The sequence below is a fragment of the Bos taurus genome, chromosome 26 (genome assembly GCF_002263795.3).
Source record: "Bos taurus isolate L1 Dominette 01449 registration number 42190680 breed Hereford chromosome 26, ARS-UCD2.0, whole genome shotgun sequence".
Taxonomy (NCBI): domain Eukaryota; kingdom Metazoa; phylum Chordata; class Mammalia; order Artiodactyla; family Bovidae; genus Bos; species Bos taurus.
The window spans coordinates 37,066,153-37,079,296 of NC_037353.1; the positions used below are offsets into that span (position 1 = coordinate 37,066,153).

Consider the following 13,144-nt stretch of genomic DNA (forward strand, 5'->3'; position numbering starts at 1 on the left):
CACGGGGCCTCCTACCCACTCCTGGCCTCCACCGGAGCACCCGGCCTCCCGGCCTTTGTTCGCTCACCCCAATCGCGGGACTAAGGGAGGAGAAAGGGGGCGGAGTCGCACCCCCAGCCTGCCCCTCCCCCTTCCTCAGCTTTCTACCTCTCGACTGGAAGCCCCCCCTGGAATCAGAGGAGACTCGCTCAGCGTCCGCTCTTGGGGTAAAATCCAGGGATTTTCCCAGCAAGGATTTTGCCTCCGAAGCTGTTCTCTGTTCAGGGTACATGGTCTCCCGCAGGTGAAGCCGCTCTGGGTGTGGAAATTGGGCCGGGGAGTGCAGTAAGGAATCCGTCTTAAAGCCAGCTTTTCTTATGTGGACACTGGGGAGCCTGGGCTTGGGGGAGAGGATTGGTGGGAACAGGCCTTGGCAGGGGTGGGGGGAGCAGCCTGGGAGGGAAGCCAAGGCTCTGTCCAGGCGGCTTCCCTTGGGCTTCTTACACCCCTGCACCCGCAGCCTGGTGTCCCTTACTAGGAGAATCTCCAGGCGGACCAGGACAGGTAAGCGTGAGAAGGGGACCAAACACCCAATGAAGGATGCTGGGCAGGCAGTACCATACTCCTTCTGACCAGCCTCATTTTATGGGAGCTGAACTTTCACACTGGACTGAAACCAAGATGCTCACTGTGTGACCCAGACCAGGGACTGCATGGCCTGAACAGACTGCCAGTTCCAGCTTTCCCTCTACAGATGAGGAAACCATCCAGACAGCCTGATGGCCCTCCTTTCACAATACATGTTTCACTCCACCTCCCAGACCTCCCCGCCTCTCCTCAGGGCCACTGAACTTCAGATGAAACCTCAGTGGAGCTACCCCCTTAGGAAGAACCCATACTGTGATGCTGGGAAAGACTGAAGGCAGGAGAAGGGGATGACAGAGGATGAGATGGTTGGATGGCATCACTGACTCAATGGACATGAGTTTGAGTAAGCTCCAGGAGATGGTGAAGGACAGGGAAGCCTGGCGTGCTGCAGTCCATAGGGTCACAAAGAGCGGGACACAACTTAGTGGCTGAACAACAACAACAGGATCCTAGGGCTCACCTCTGGCTATCCAGAAGTTTTAGAGCCATCTCTGGATGGAGGTTGACCCAGACTTAGAGTCTGGAATAAACACAAAACCCTAGATTCAGCAGCCAGCTAGGTGTGCCTGCTGGGACACCAGAGGACAAGCCAAGTCATCCATCCTTGGCCTTTTGCTTTTCTTTTTACATGACTTTCCTTTAGGTGCAGTGGAGTTGCCAGTGGGCACTGTGGTTTTTCTGCCTTCTTTCTGGTGGGGCTGCTTTCTTTGGCTTCAAGAGAAAGGGGGCTAATGGATGTTGAAGGTTTGGTTCCCAGTAAACAGAGGAGCCAGTCTTATGGTGTGTATGCTTAGTCGCTCAGTTGTATCCAACTCTGAGCGACCCCATGGACTGTAGCCCACTATCTATGGGATCCCTAACTTGTCAGTCATTCAACATTTATTAATGCCTGCTGTGTACAAAGGAAATCCTTTGACAGTTCTTCTTCTAAGAAACGTGAACCTCAGATAATATGTCAGAAGCAACTGACTAATGGATCAAGATAATAGACCTCTCTGCCCATGGAATTTTCCAGGCAAGAATACTGGAGTGTGTTGCCATTTCTTCCTCTAGGGGATCTTCCCAACCCAGGGATCGAATCCATGTCTCCTGTGTCTCCTGCTTTGCAGGCAGATTCTTGACCTACTGAGCCATCAGGGAAGCCCGTCTTATTGGAGTGAAAGTTAATAAAGCTTGTAACACCTAAGAAAGGACATGAAAATCAACTTCCACCCGAGATGGGGTAAAGGGGAAGGTCAGTAAGTAGCTATAATTCCATTTACAAATTTAATGAAAAAAAAACAAAAACAAAAAGTCCAGGCCACATGAGATCCAGAGTTTTGCTTTATTAGACATCTGTGAAGAAGAGTCTGCAGATACAATCAAATTGTGAACTGCTGCAAAGTTCTGTGAAGTTTTAATTTATCCTTTAGTGAACAGACCCCAATGGCTGATATTTTAGAATATAGTTCCGTATTCCAAGCAGATGAGAGATGTGATGTTATGGCCAACAACTTTTATACTAGTCATCCACTTAAGCCGTTTCCCAGCATAAATATGCAGTTTAATCACAGCTATTTCATCTCTACAATGTGTGATTCGATCTTCAACTAATAATGCATTTTGACTCCTGTTTATATTGGTGCATGCGATTCTTTGCCACTCTGGCAATTAACCAGACCTGGACTCTAAAAGCTAAACTTGATCTAAATAACATTCTAGGGGTAGGGCAGGCTCTGTAACATGGACTCGTCTTAGCCATCAGTCTGCAAAAGCACTTGTATGTCTCTTTTTTCCTACGTGTCTGTCTGTAACTTGTCTGTCGTTCAACATTTATTAATGCCTGCTGTGTACAAAGGAAATCCTTTGACAGGTCTTCTTCTAAGACACTTGAACCTCAGATAATATGCCAGGGACAACTGAGTGATGGGTCAAGACAACAGGCCTTTTAGAAACTTTCTAAGATGAGAAAACGTGCCCAAATGTACCCATCCAGTGCTCTTACTCTAGAATATTTGGGGGGGGAGGGCGTGGAGAAGGGAGAGATGGATCTGAGGATTCTAAGTGTGATTATTAGGACTGCATCTCTGAGGCCAGAAGAAAACCCAGTAAAATCATCACCCTCTCTCCATTATCTTTTTGCCAACACTGCAAATTTCAACCATTTCTTTGAAGAGAAATAGTGGACAAGGAGACATCCTTAACACAAGGTGGGAAAGGCCTTGCATTAGCCACAAAAAGGACTTGACTCTATTACTCACACTTAATCCAGTAGGAAGGCTGAATTTGTGTACTACCTGATTCCTTCCTTTGATTCTAGTGTCCTGAAAACATCACCATTTTGCCCTCAGAGTGATTGCATTGCCCCAAAACGAGAGGTTGACAACCCTGCAGGACACATTTTTTGGAGGTTGCTCTACACAGTCATGTGGCTTACAGAGCCAGACAGTTCAGCTCTCAAAGACAGGACAGGAGAATCAATACATTATTATGCTTCTTTAAATATAAACTGTGAACCTTTGGGAAGGATGTGCATGTGTAGAAAGCTCTGATGAAGCTGTCGATGCATCTGGTCTGTTTCTTAGAGGACTCTGACCCTAGGCACCTCTGTCTATTGTTGAGTCTACACACACAGTCCATAGCTTAGCATCAGTACAAATTAAGCATGGTCAAGAAATGAAGCCATGGAAAATTAAAGGCAGCAATGTCATCAACAAAATTCAATGAGCATTTTCCCTTTTTTCTTTTTTAACAAGAAAAGCACATTGTAGAAATCAAGATTCTGTACAATTTTCTAATATTATATGTACATAAAATTATATTATAACTCAATTGAAAAGTCTTGTTTGTAGAGTATGGCTGGCAACACCAAAGAATGACCCATAACATTAAGCTTTTGAAGCAGAGCAGGCAGCAAGAGGACCCTAGTGCACACACCTTCGTGCCTGGATGCAAAACCCGGCTCCTAAGGATGTGTCTAGCATTCTCCAGTTCTCTGGTGTGTTCGTGTTTCACATTCTAGTAGGGAATTCTGCAGCAAGCGATGTGAAAAAGGAGACACGTTAAAATGAAATTGGAAATGCTGTTTAAAATCTGCATATGATAATGGGCTGTGATCATGGGTTTGTGAATCCAACTCACATTCAAAGTTAGTGGCTCAACCATCTTCCCCTCTTTTATTATGCATGCCTCCAGTGATTTAAAACCGACTGAACTCCAGCAGGTGGAAAAGACAGCTTTGACAGATCAGACGGGCTGTGAGTCAGGTTCTGGATTCTTTTCCTGCAGTTGGCTCCTGAAAGTGGAAGGCTGGCTTTGCAAGTGGGGAAGGATGGGGAGCAGGCACACACACTAGTTGGCTCATCTGCCCCATTCTTCAGCTGCCTTTCTTCCAATCTCTTTCCTCCCAGCTCCTGCCATCCCCAAGCCAGGTGGAGCTCCAGCCCCACTCCCCAGAGGGCAAGGGGTGGGCTCCTGGCCCTTCACTTGTAGATCCTCCCCCTCAAGGAACCTAACCAGAGGCTGCAGTCCGTGCCCCAGCTTTCAAAAAACCTAAAGTTGGGAGTTTTCAGATTCCAATTCAGCCACAGTCCCCTGCGGCATTTACTAAACATTGCAGATTTGGGTTCCCTCTCCAAGACTCGAGTTCATAAAAGGGAGAGGATCCAGGAACCTGTTTTTAAGAAGTCCCCAGGCAGTTCTTGCAGGGGAGATCCACAGATCTGCTTTGAACAAAAACAAAAACCAGCTTCATTCGTTCAGTATCGATCTCTGAATGCCTGTAGGTAGAATCTTCAGTTCAAGTTTAGAAACGGAAGATTGTAATGAAATATTTTGTAGAACAGATTCTCTGCCTGTGTATCACTAATGTAGTCTTCCCCAAATGTGGAATTAAATGGCCAAAAACTCTTAGGGAGATGAGGGCGAGCCGGGAGGAGGGAGTTAGTTGAAAATATGTGTGCTCATTGAGGAAAGGGGCTGTTTCAAAGCCTGTTCCCGTGTTCGCGCCCAGGCTTGGTGATGTGAACAAGGCAACTTGCGACTTCATTTTCTCACACAGAATCCTACTGAGGTTAACTTGAATTACTTATGAATTCAGAATTCAGGATTTGGCCTTTGGGGAGTTCTTTCCCAGCATATAAATAACCTGGGATATGTCAGTAGCTCGATATCCATTTCCCTTGAAGCAAATTTTCACCTGCTGAAAAGCTGAGGCGTCAGTGCTCCCACTCACAAATCCTCGCGGATTAGCTGAAGCTGCAGTTATTCTTCACTGAGCCTATTTGGAAGTTAAATTATGAGAACCTAAAATAGTGCCCAGTGTAGGCAGGCTTCTCCCACCGGCTTAAAAAACCCTCCAAGCTCCCACTGAGTCACCACTTTCAATCACATGATGATGAAAAGGAATTAACTGCAGATGGGTGGTATTTTATATGGACTGCCATCCAAAATACGTAAAAAGGAAAGTCTCAGAGAGATGAAGAGTCTCCTCTTGGCTCAAAGATCTTATTTCAAATCTGGAAAGGTTGTGATAGGGCATCCTAAGTTCTACGGAAGGGAGATCTCTTCAACCCCAGCCTAATCACTGCTGCAGAAATGTACTGATTCCCTTGTCAGGTGGGCGTTTCACCACTTTTTACCTGTGAACACTAGCTGCTCTTCTAGGATGCTCAAATTTCGTATTCCCCAACCTCCATCTTCACTGCCGACAGTTTTTCTGACTCCAGTGTGCCCTCAGAAACATCCCCTAATTATGTCTAGCCCTGGCTGTTCTCATCTTCCCCGCTGGAATTCAGATGGGTGATGGCAAGGGTCAAGGGCAGGGAAAGAACAGTCAGGGTTGAGGTCAGCAGATGCGGGTGAGCCAAGTCCACGGAGGGGACCGGTGGCGGGGAGGGCTGGTTAGTAATTTAAGAAGTCGATCCCAACCTTGACACTCTTGGAAGTGGCTATATCAATGGCCGTGGCCTTGATCTCGGTGTCCCCGAACTGCATGAGGGTCTGGATCTCCCTGCGGGCGGGCACGTTGGTACTGCTGGCCCCGGTGAGATCCAGGCGCAGCGTGCCGCACTTCTTCACCCCGGGGTCGGTGATGAAGCTCACGTCGTCCAGCTCGGAGCTGTAGATGTTGATGACGATGACCAGCTGGGAGGGCTTGGCCGGGGTGTAGCTGCGCTTGACCAGCTCGCCCAGGGCCACGGACTGGTCGGCGGAGATGAACTTGTCGAAGACGTCGGTGCACCAGCGGGTGCCGTCCTTCACCAGCAGCTTCTCGGGCGGGTGCTTGCCCTCCACGTAGCGGTTTAGCACGCCCACCCCGTACGTGAGTGGGGACCGGCGCACCTTGATGACCGCGGGGTCCAGGCCGAAGAGGACGGCGCCCTTGAGGATGGTGAGGCCCACGTCCTGGGGGATGATGACGCGGCACTTGTCGCCGAAGGCAGCCTGCACCGCCTGCTGCAGGAGGGGCGCCTCGGCGAAGCCGCCCACCAGGAAGAGGAACTTGACTGTGGACACCTCCGGCTTCTGAAACAGGTCCCCTGAAAGGGAAGAGGAGGGGACAAGCGACCTGTCACCAAGAGCCAAGGGGGACTGGGTGGCCTGAGAAGGCGGGGAATGGACCAACTGGAGGACACTCTTGGTCTGAACTCAAACAGAATACTTTTGTAGAGCTAGTCCTTTAAGGAAAGGAGGTTTGATGGGCTTCCCTGGTGGTCCAGTGGTTAAGAATCTGCCTCGCAATGCAGCGGACACCAGTTCGATCCCTGGTCCAGGAAGATTCCACCTGTCGCAGGGCAACTAAGCCCGTGTGCCACAGCTGGGAAGTACACTCTGGAGCTTGTGCTCGGCAACAAGAGAAGCCACTGCAATGAGAAGCCTGCGTGCGCACCGCAGCTGGAGGGCAGCCCCACCCGCTGCGACCAGAGAAGGGCCTCAGGCAGCAACAAAGACCCAGCACAGCCAAAAGTAAATATATGTCTATATTACTTTTAAAGAAAGGAGGTCTGTACATCAGTATGCTCAGGAATAAAAACTCAAGCTACTGCTAAGTAGAAACTCATTTTCACAGCTAGATGGTGATCAGTTTAAGCAGTTCTTTGTTAGGTGTAAATGAATACCCCTTACCCTCTCCAAACCTGTGGTTCTCTTGAGTCAAGGCAGGCTGTCAGAAATATTATTCTTTGGTTTTCATCAAATTCCCACCCCACCCCTGGGGGTTCTGATTGGCCAGGTACAGAATGGGAGGTGGAGGCCCTGGATACCGGAAGAGGCCCTGGATACTGGAAGAGGCCTTGGTGAGTCTACTGTGTCCCCAGGTGAGGGCTCTGGTGTGTGTTTGGTGACGGGGGTGGGGATAGACCTTTGGTTTACATAACCGTTCCTCCATCCCAGCAGAGGTTATGGTTTCTAATCTATTCTGATAAAGCAAGGACCATCCCTTCACTAAGGCCAGTCACTCGATGATATACTGCTTTAGACGTCCCAGCTCTCTGACCTTTGAAGCCAGACAGAAAGCCCAGATGAGTAGGGGCTCTCAGCCACCCTCGTACATGCCCAGGCCCTGCCCACTCCTGCTGGGACCCTGACCTGTGGCGCCAAACCCTGGACCCCCTGCCATCCCAATTTCACATATACTGGTGGGTGATGCTGGAAACACCAGTCCCCATTCTTGGCTCTGCCCCACCAAGTGGCCAAGCCCTGGCTGATCACTTACGGAGATGCTCAATGATGCTGTCGATGGTTGGCTTAAAAAGGGCATTCATGGCGTCTGGACTCATCCTCAGCATCCCCTGCGAGGACCACTTGACAAAATCCACACTGTGGGGCGGGCAGAGAGAGAGTGAGAGTGTAGAAAGGATACCCAAGTCACAGGCCTTGGAAGAATAGCTGTCACATCTGAGGGGGGGAAGGGGGTCTGAAAGTCCAAAGATCCCTTAGTAATACCCTAAACCACCAGGATCTAGACCCTTAGGAGTTTAAAAGCTAAGGCACAACCTCTTCCGTTTCTCTTTACTTTGGGCTCTGGCCAACCCTCTCCTGATACAGTGAAACCCAAAATCTAATGCAAAAGACAGATTCATTCAACAAATATTTACTGAGCACCTACTCAGTGCTCAGTAACCCACAACAGAACCCACAACAGGTTCTGTTGTGGACTCTGGGGACAAAGCAGGAGCCAAACTTCCCTGCTTTCGTAAAGCTCATCTTTTTAGTGCATAATCATAGCTAACACATAGATAGCACTTTCCAGGTCCCAGGCATTGTGCTAAGCGTATATGAATTCATTTCACCCTCACAGCAACCCTTTGAAGTAAGTGGAATTATCATGCCCATGTTCCAGATGAAAAAACTAAGGACCAGAAAAGTTGAATCACTTTCCCAAGGTCACACAGCAAGCGTGTAGGACTGGAACTCAGAGTCCACACCCCCTTCCTCCCTCCCATCAACATCTTCTACCCCCTAGACTGTCCTGAGCCAAACGTGAGCCCGACTCACTTGCTCTTCCTCAAGGCGTGCTCCACGCTGTGTCCCCGGAACTTCTTGTAGTAGTCAATGAAGGAGAAGGGCAGGGTGATGTTCAGTGGGTTAGTTCGGTCTGGGGCAGCCGCCCTTTTTCGAGACTCAAATGCAATCATTAAGTCAACCCAGGCCGCAGGACGCTTAATTTTAAATTGCTCAATAAAATCCTCTCCGAATATCTTACACAGAAGCTTTTCGAATTCATAGTCTACTCCTAAAGATCCATAGGGTCCACCTAGGTCAAGAACAAAATGGGAGAGCACTCTGTTAAAAATAGAAACAGAATCCGAAGTCTGAGTAGCAGCCTACCCTGGGTTTTGCCAAAGACAGTAGCCCAAATGTGGGCCCACTTAGCCAGCAGACCGCAGCTGTGTGTTTTTACTTACTCTTTAAAACCCTTAGGTTCTTCTTATTCCACATGGGAAAACTTTGCTATAAAAATCACTCGTCAACCATTGGTTTAAAATTATTTACATTTTAAATAAAATCAATGCATTTAGCTAATTGGGAACATCGTGGTATTCCTGCCCAAGAAATCTAAGGACTGAGTCTGTGAAGCCAGCAGACCTCACCAAGTCCTAATTACTCATCCTTTCCATCCCCACTAAAAGGACAAGCACGTTCTTTGGTTTAGGTGGTCTCATCCTGGGATCTCCATGGAAAACTTAGCCACAGCACCAAATCACAGGTGATGATCATGGCCAGGATCTGAAACAGGCTCACTTTAGGCCCGGACCCAAGTTATGGCAGTTTGTGTTTAAAGGCCATTTAATGGCATTTTGCCCTCTGGTCTCACACATCCATACTGCTCATAATCTCACGTGCTGATGGCACTGAAAGAGTGAGATGCTGAGAGAAATCAGAAATGAGTAAAACAGCTCAGGTATGAGAAAATTAGCCATTTTCCTCATTTTCTCAGGCTTACCTGTTGCTTTGTACAGTTCTTTAAGATGTCCCTCTGGTAACCGTATCTGATGGACTGTCAGGTCCACGGTGCCGCCGCCACTGTCCACCACCACATACTTGTCACCTGGTACAAAACAGCCATCCTTTATACAGACCACTTGTCCACTGTGTCCTGGAACAATCTGGCAGGTGATGACGGGGTACCCAGCTAAGCTCCATCAACACCCATTAGTATAATGGTTTTGCTAATTAGGAGCACAGCGAGTTATTCATGACTAAAGAGAATGAGATAATGTCTGCCCAGAAATGCCAGTTAGCATGGACTGTGAACACAGACGAATGAATCTTTAAGACTAAAGCATTCATGTCACACGACACCGCAAACCTGGCATGTACAAATTGACAACTTCCTGCCAAGGTAACAGCACCATCGAATGACCTGCTGTTTATAACACAAGGCTTACCCTGGAACTGGTGAGTTCCAGCTCCTATTTTTGTTCTGAAGAGCCTATATGGTTTTAGAACATGCAAAATTACAGCTCCAAAAAGAGCTCTCCCTGGGCAAGCAGGTCTGTAAAACCGATTTGGAACATTTTCCAAAAGTGTAAAAAGAACAAATAGGAATGCATTTTTGCCAACACACACACACACACACACCAGCAGGGGCAAAGGACATTCAAGGACACTACCTTCCTCCAGCTCAGACCAGATTTCTCCTATGACATTCTCCACCAGAAAGGTCCGACTCTGCCGATTACGTCGTATGTGTTCCTTAGCTAGTGGCCAACAGAAAGAAAATAACAACGGGTGAGAAAGCATGAAAGAGCCGCAGTCCCTTTAGTCAGTGGAGGTGAGAGAGCATGGGAGGTTTGGGAACAGAACATTTGGTGATCTTGATCAGAATGATTACATAAATACAACATGGGGAATGACAAAGCCAGCTCTTCCACAGCAAGGAGCTATTTCCACCGGCCTCCATCTATTCATCTGCCTGGAGCTAGCCAGTGCCCTGCTGAAAAGCTCACCGTGGTGAGATTCCCTTCCTCCAGGAACCGTTTCAGGGGAATGGAAATAAAATAGGTCAGTTTCCTGGCTCTGCTGCCCTAGGGAGGAAGCTGTCTGCCAAATGGCCTGCAGTGCGCTTGGTTAAATAATTTCACATCAAGGAACTTGGTCTGATACATGGAATGCGGGGTATGTTTTCCTATCTGGGTCTGGGATAAACCGGCCTGGAGCCCTTTCCAGACTCAGTTGAAGTCGATATGCTCTTCCGCCACAAGGTGGCGCGGCTGAACCTAGCGAAGCCGGCGCCGCCTTTTTCCCGCACAATGCGGGACAACCTAGGGGTGGCTGGGGTACTCAGTGGCTGTGATGCCTTGCATGGGTATTTAATCTCCCGCTGGCTCCCGACAGCCCCTTGAGACGGACAGGGCCCAAATCATCGTCCTGTGCTCAGATGAGGAAACCAGGTCAGGGAGGTCAAGGGACTTGGCGTTCCCACAACTCTGTCTTGCAGCCTGAAATGAACCCTCAGACGGTGGACCCCCTGCCTTTGAGACTTAACAATTTAGAGTGAAGTCTGAAAACGCTGAATAGGAATGTTAAGAGGAGGGAAAGATGCTGTGAGAGGCAGCCTGGGAAGCACCAGAGCACAGGCACGATGGGAATTGGGGCAAATCACTTAACCTTTCTCGGCTTCAGTTCCCTCATCCATAAAATGGGATGATACTACCTGGCCCAAGCTCCACGCAGGCTGAGCAGGGACTGGCCCTCTGATTTGTTGTCAGCACCCACTGTAACACCAGGCACACAGTAGGTGATGAGGAAGGCAAAGCACCAAGTATGAGACAGTGAACTCAACAAATGACCCCCACCATGAACAGTTCAGAGCAATCCTGGTTTTACAGACAAAGGCTCTAATCCACCACTCTGTGCCCCACCAAATCTTTAGTCCCTCAGCCCTACAAATCCATCTGCTGCTTGTTATCCAATAAAGGACCCTTGACCCTCCAGCTTCCTTCAGCAAGGAGCACAGTGTTCACAAGGCTGCATCTCCTCTGGGGATTAGAATGACAAACATCAAGATCGGGCCAGCCTTAAGCTCCTCAGGCCGTCCCTGATTAAAGAGCTCCGGCAGGCTTGGGGTGGTGGGGGGTCCCAGGACTCAGGGCTTCTCTCCTATGCCCAGCTCCAGATGAACTTACATTGAACACTTTGCAGTGGGGACTGACTTTCCAAAACAGCCTAGGTGGCCAAGAAAATGGCATGTGTAAAAAACGGCCAAGTGAGGCTAATAAAACATGTTCTGAGCACTCAGAAAATCCTGTTTTTCAGGCAAATATGCCCAAGATTGTGAAAAATGTAGCCTTTATTAATATCGTTAAGTCCTTTTGGAGTCGAATAATACCAACAGTAAACCCTGCAGTGCTGGAGACAGAGTCTATCAGGGAGGGGCATCAGAGGGCAGAGAATGGCCCGAGGTGGGGGGGCTCAGGCTACTGATGCCATCCTGGGTACCCCCTGATTAAGCACTCTGCCAGGCCTTCCCACACAGCACTCTGTCCTTCTGGGAGGGAGGTTCTCAGCAAAAAGCAAGGTTAAGATGGAACCCCTGCCTCACTGACCCTCTGAGGGGTGGTAGCCAACAACATGAGGATTTCAAAAACCAAAGACACTGCTCTGAGCACAGAAAACAACAGCAAATTCCACCAGGCACAGGGCACAGACATGGAGCAGTGTGGGCATGATAGGGTACGTTAAAGGAAAGAGAGGCAGAAACTCCTGAGCTCCTGGGAAAGGCAGGCATTCTAACGGGTCCTCCTATGTGAATGTTGTGCTTAAGAAGTCTCAAGGAGAGCTGTGCTCAATCAGCTAATTCTGGCATGAGCGGCTGTCTATGAACAATTGAGTAAGGATCAGTATATGAAATAGCCCAGTCAGACATTCCTCTTTTTTCCAATTAAAACAATGATCCTGAATATTTAAAATGTGAATGCATTGGGTTTAGTCAGCAGTGAGGCTAGCCTTGTGAGAAAAAGGCAACTCGAGCCCCGAGACTTGGAGGGAAGCCTGTTTCCGTTCGCTCTGGGTGAATCAGATCCAGGCGGCGAACACATGGCCCTGGCAGGCTGAGAGGGCAGCAGCCTGGTGACAAGTGAACTTCCTGCCACTGTCTCATCGCTCAGGTTCACAGACTCCTCCATCCTAGGTTAAAAATGAAAAGCATGGCCGCTGGGGCAGAGTCACCTTGTAAAGAGGAAGAGAGCCCTGTCTGGACAGGAATGTGTGCCCGCCAAGGGTGAGCCTGGGGCCCAGTGTCCCAGGCAGTGCAGAAACAGCCTTCAAGCTGAGGATCAAGGAAAGCTCGGGACTAACTGGTGACAGTCCTCACTCATGTCATCCCTGTCCTCCTCCAGGACCTGGGCCTTCCAGGGCAGGATGGAAGTGGGCTGCAGTGATGGCAGTGGGGGGGCGGGGGGGGGCGGGGGGGCGGCAGCGGGGGTTGCCCTTGAAGTCCTCACTTGGGCAGAGAGCTCAGAGCTGGGGTGCACAGTGCCATCCCCCACAGCTCCTTAGCATCTGTGTTCACCCACGTGGCTCTAACTGGCCCAGGGTATCTGCAGACACCATGGCCCTGGACAGCCCTACATTCCAGGGAAACAGTTCTGAGCAGTAAGCTTGTGAGCAACTTGCATATAGGTCAATATCAGGTTTTTCCACAAATTGTCACAGAATTTTTGGCCAACCCAATATTGGAGAGAAAAAAGGCCCTGAAAATGCCCAACCTGGGTTTCCCTGGGCAATGCTCCTTCCCACAGTTAAATGAGCGTCAACCCCTCAGGGAAAGTCCACCCTTTTCACCTCTAGCTTCAACTCTCGCCAGGTTTATAGTTAAGATTCACAATGAGCACATCACATACAAAGTGGCCCTAATGAATGAGTCAGCAATAAATCAACAGTCTTAATGGAGGCATTAATAACAGGCCAGTAGAATTAGATTAAGAATCAGTTAATAGGAAAGACTTAAAAGCTGAGTAAAATGCATGGCCAAGAGCCACTCTTGGACTGCTCTCACGTTCTTGGGAGAGAAGGGTCCTCCTCTTAGGCACTA

General features: G+C 49.0%; 1 protein-coding gene across 3 annotated transcripts in view; it reads right to left on the reverse strand.

The window, feature by feature from the left end:
- Nucleotides 1-1,932: 1,932 nt before the first annotated feature.
- HSPA12A (heat shock protein family A (Hsp70) member 12A) overlaps nucleotides 1,933-13,144 on the reverse strand; it is a 173,193-nt gene continuing 161,981 nt past the window's right edge. For all 3 annotated transcript variants that reach the window (XM_005225768.5, XM_059882074.1, XM_002698534.7), the window contains 5 exons: nucleotides 9,723-9,809; nucleotides 9,053-9,157; nucleotides 8,104-8,362; nucleotides 7,322-7,425; nucleotides 1,933-6,146 (listed from right to left, as the gene is read on the reverse strand). In XM_005225768.5, coding sequence (XP_005225825.1) covers nucleotides 5,509-6,146; nucleotides 7,322-7,425; nucleotides 8,104-8,362; nucleotides 9,053-9,157; nucleotides 9,723-9,809 — 1,193 coding nt within the window. In that variant the 3' untranslated portion in view covers nucleotides 1,933-5,508. The remainder of the gene's footprint in view (nucleotides 6,147-7,321; nucleotides 7,426-8,103; nucleotides 8,363-9,052; nucleotides 9,158-9,722; nucleotides 9,810-13,144) is intronic.